The 3,269-nt window shown below is 25.6% G+C and overlaps 1 protein-coding gene across 1 annotated transcript in view; it reads right to left on the bottom strand.

Moving 5' to 3' along the window:
• Nucleotides 1–3,269, bottom strand: part of LOC108576792 (CD63 antigen-like) — a 7,869-nt gene that overhangs the window by 3,669 nt on the left and 931 nt on the right. Inside the window, exons 2-4 of the mRNA XM_017939852.1 lie at nt 2,052–2,240; nt 1,710–1,880; nt 361–582 (exon numbers count right to left, since the gene is read on the bottom strand). Of these exons, the coding sequence (XP_017795341.1) occupies nt 361–582; nt 1,710–1,880; nt 2,052–2,240 (582 nt within the window). The remainder of the gene's footprint in view (nt 1–360; nt 583–1,709; nt 1,881–2,051; nt 2,241–3,269) is intronic.

The raw sequence follows: 3,269 nt of genomic DNA, 5'->3' as shown, positions 1-3,269 counted from the left end.
GTTAATATTAAATTTCAAAAATAAAGAAAACATGAAATGATATTTTTATCAAGAAATTAATTTCATTTCACACCTCACTATATGCAATTGTAATTTTCTATTACTTATATCTTTGTTATAAGTACTTTATTTATGAAATGTACTTTAAGACATTATAACATTCATTATTATTGACAATATCATTATTAATGTATCTTATTAATCATATTGATAATATGATATTTATTTAATTTCCTTATAAGAAAAATGGTAAATTTAAAGTGATTTAATGATTACTATATTGATTATTGTTGAATACTTAATTTTTGTTAAATAGTAAGACAATATTATAAACGGAAATAAATAAGTATTAAAAATTACCTGAACAATAGCAATGCCAATGCCTACCCCTCCCAAAATCAAAGCATTACGTTCAATAGCAGCTTGAAGATTACTCATACAATCACTTGTATATATATGAACTGAATTTGTGTCACATGTACTTCCTTCTGGTACTTCTTTACAGCAAGAAACTGGTACAGTATTTTCTGGGAATCCAATATGAGTCCAATCAGATGCACTATGCATTCCGCAACATTGTAACTGAAATTTTAAAATTTGCTCTAAATATGTACATTTGTTGAAATTAAATTTACATAAGTCTATAATTTATTATTAACACGTTGAATGCCGTGGGGGTCATCGGTGACCGGCGGTCTCAAAATTAGTAAAAGCATTTAATTTGAATAAATGGTAGTATTTGTAAAATTTTCACCTAATGCATCACATAACATATTTAAATAGTTTTATTTCTAACTATTGACATATTATTTATGCATATTGCAATGTGTTGTATTAGAATAAAAAATTCTTTTCGGCACACCGTGGACAAGTTACGTAGAATTGGTCCAGCATTCAACGTGTTAATATCGTTACAGTGAATTGAACTAAAATTTTATTCAAATATTTTTTAGTACTTATTAAGAAATATTCTAATAAGAAGAATTCCTTAAATGCACCATTTATTTATTAATGAAACTTTGTCAACTTGTAGAATTTGTCAGACTAAATATATCTGTTCCCCATTTTGGGGGAAAACAGCTAATTTTTTACGAGATATTAACAATTAAAGTCATTATGCCTAATATTCTAAAATATACAATGTCTATACATATAAGCTGTTAGCTCCATGGTTAGGTACCTATGTGCAAATCTAAGGGTTGTGATTTCCAATTATGGTATTCCAGATTTTTCGTTCTTCCTTTTTATACATATAATTACACAAAGTTTTTTATAGTACCCTTATTAATAGTGTCTTTTAATTATATTAAAATTTTGGAATTTTAATATATACTTCAGTATGTAAAGAATAATTGAGTTTAATTGTTAATATTTCGTAAACAATTAATTATCTGCCCCCAAAATGGGGGACAGATGTATTGTACTTAGTCTGATAAATTCTATATTTTGGTAATGTTTTATTAATAAGTGAATGGTGCACTTAGAGAGTTCTCTTTGTATGTACACTAGAAAATCTTTTAAGCTACTAAAATTAATTTTTTTTACTCAGAAAATATTATATATAGTCATGCTATACTTAAATATTATGGAAATATGAATATATTGTCACAATATTATTTATAAGATATTATAAAGTAAGTCCTGCAAAAATCACATTCTTTTTGTATTGCAAACATTTTTAATAAAAGGATATTATTATGTATACTTACATCATGCTGCATAATATCCCAGGATCGGCGTATATCATCATTCGTTGAATACTTTTCCATAGTACTATTTAATCGATTTTCTACCATTGCATGGACTTCTCCTCTCATCATGTATCCAGCAATACCAGCACCAAGTTCGAGTGCAAAGATTAAAAGGAGTAATACAGAAAACTACATAGCCAAAATATAAGAAAAAAGAAAGTGTAATTATTTTTTATATGAAAATATTTTTTGATTAAAATAATAAGTTGATATATCATAAATTTTAAATTTAATTTGAACTTTCTATAATTGTTATAACCATATAAAAGGTGATTTTAGGTTTAAAAAATTGATTATTACCGTTATTATCATGCAATGGTTTTCTTTGATAGCACCACAACATCCAAAGAATGATACAATAAACACAATGCCACCTACTACAATCATCAATATTGGTGCCGCAAAAAACCAATTGTCCATAAAATTATTGTAGCCACCGTAAACTACAAGGATTACAGTACCAACTGCAATAAAGACAATTCCTGTGATCTGTAAACAAAAAAATTTAACAATAGAATTGGCAATTGTACATGATATCAACTATTCATACATAAAATTAAAATCATATAATTTCTTAGGGTATGTAATTTTTTCAAGCAATAATAGTGACAATGACAGATGTATGCATACAGGATGATTCATCTAATTTGATGACCTGAAATTACTAAAACTATTCGCTGTATGAAATAGTGTATGAAGCAACAGTTGCATAATTTTAAGAGTGACATATGTTAGAATAATTATTTTTTTTTCTACATTGTTTATACATCAAATCTTGAAGGTCACCATGTTTTTTTTAAACAGATTACCCTATATTTCTTTACAGAAATTAAAAGAGCATTAAAAGCTGAGTAAATAAATATTAGGGTGTAATATATCTAAAATGAGTATTTATTGAGATATTTATAATAGAAGTTCTATTCTATTGAAAATAAATTTACAGAGAGAAAAATATGATTCTGCATATTTTTTGTGCATTCAATTCCAATAAAATAGAACTTCTATTGTATCTCAATAAATACTCATTTTAGACATATTACACTTTAATACTTATTTACTCAGCTTTTCCACAAAGAAATACAGGGTGTTCCATTTACAAAAATCATGGTGATCTTTGAAACCTCATATATGTATAAACAATGTAGAAAAAAAAAAATTATAACTTATGACTTCTTTGAAAACCTGCAATTTTGCTTTGTACACTATTTCATACATTGAATAGTTTATCAGTAATTTCAGAACATTAATCTAGGCGAATCACCCTGTACATCATAAAATTCAGAGGATACTGGAATTTAATTAGTACATATGTCTATATATATGACAATATCTATTTATTTACTTTACAATTTTCAAATAATTCATAATAATCTTAATCTTAATATAACAAAGCAATAAATAGAAATGAAAACCTATTTATTTCAGCTACATAACTAATATTTGAAAAAAAAAATTATACAACAATTATATTTTAGAAATCACAATTTGTTCTAAGTTAACAATGAATTAGTAATTAAG

Source organism: Habropoda laboriosa, unplaced genomic scaffold (genome assembly GCF_001263275.1).
Source record: "Habropoda laboriosa isolate 0110345459 unplaced genomic scaffold, ASM126327v1 scaffold409, whole genome shotgun sequence".
Classification (NCBI taxonomy): Eukaryota; Metazoa; Arthropoda; class Insecta; order Hymenoptera; family Apidae; genus Habropoda; species Habropoda laboriosa.
This window is presented reverse-complemented; position numbering and strand designations above follow the sequence as displayed.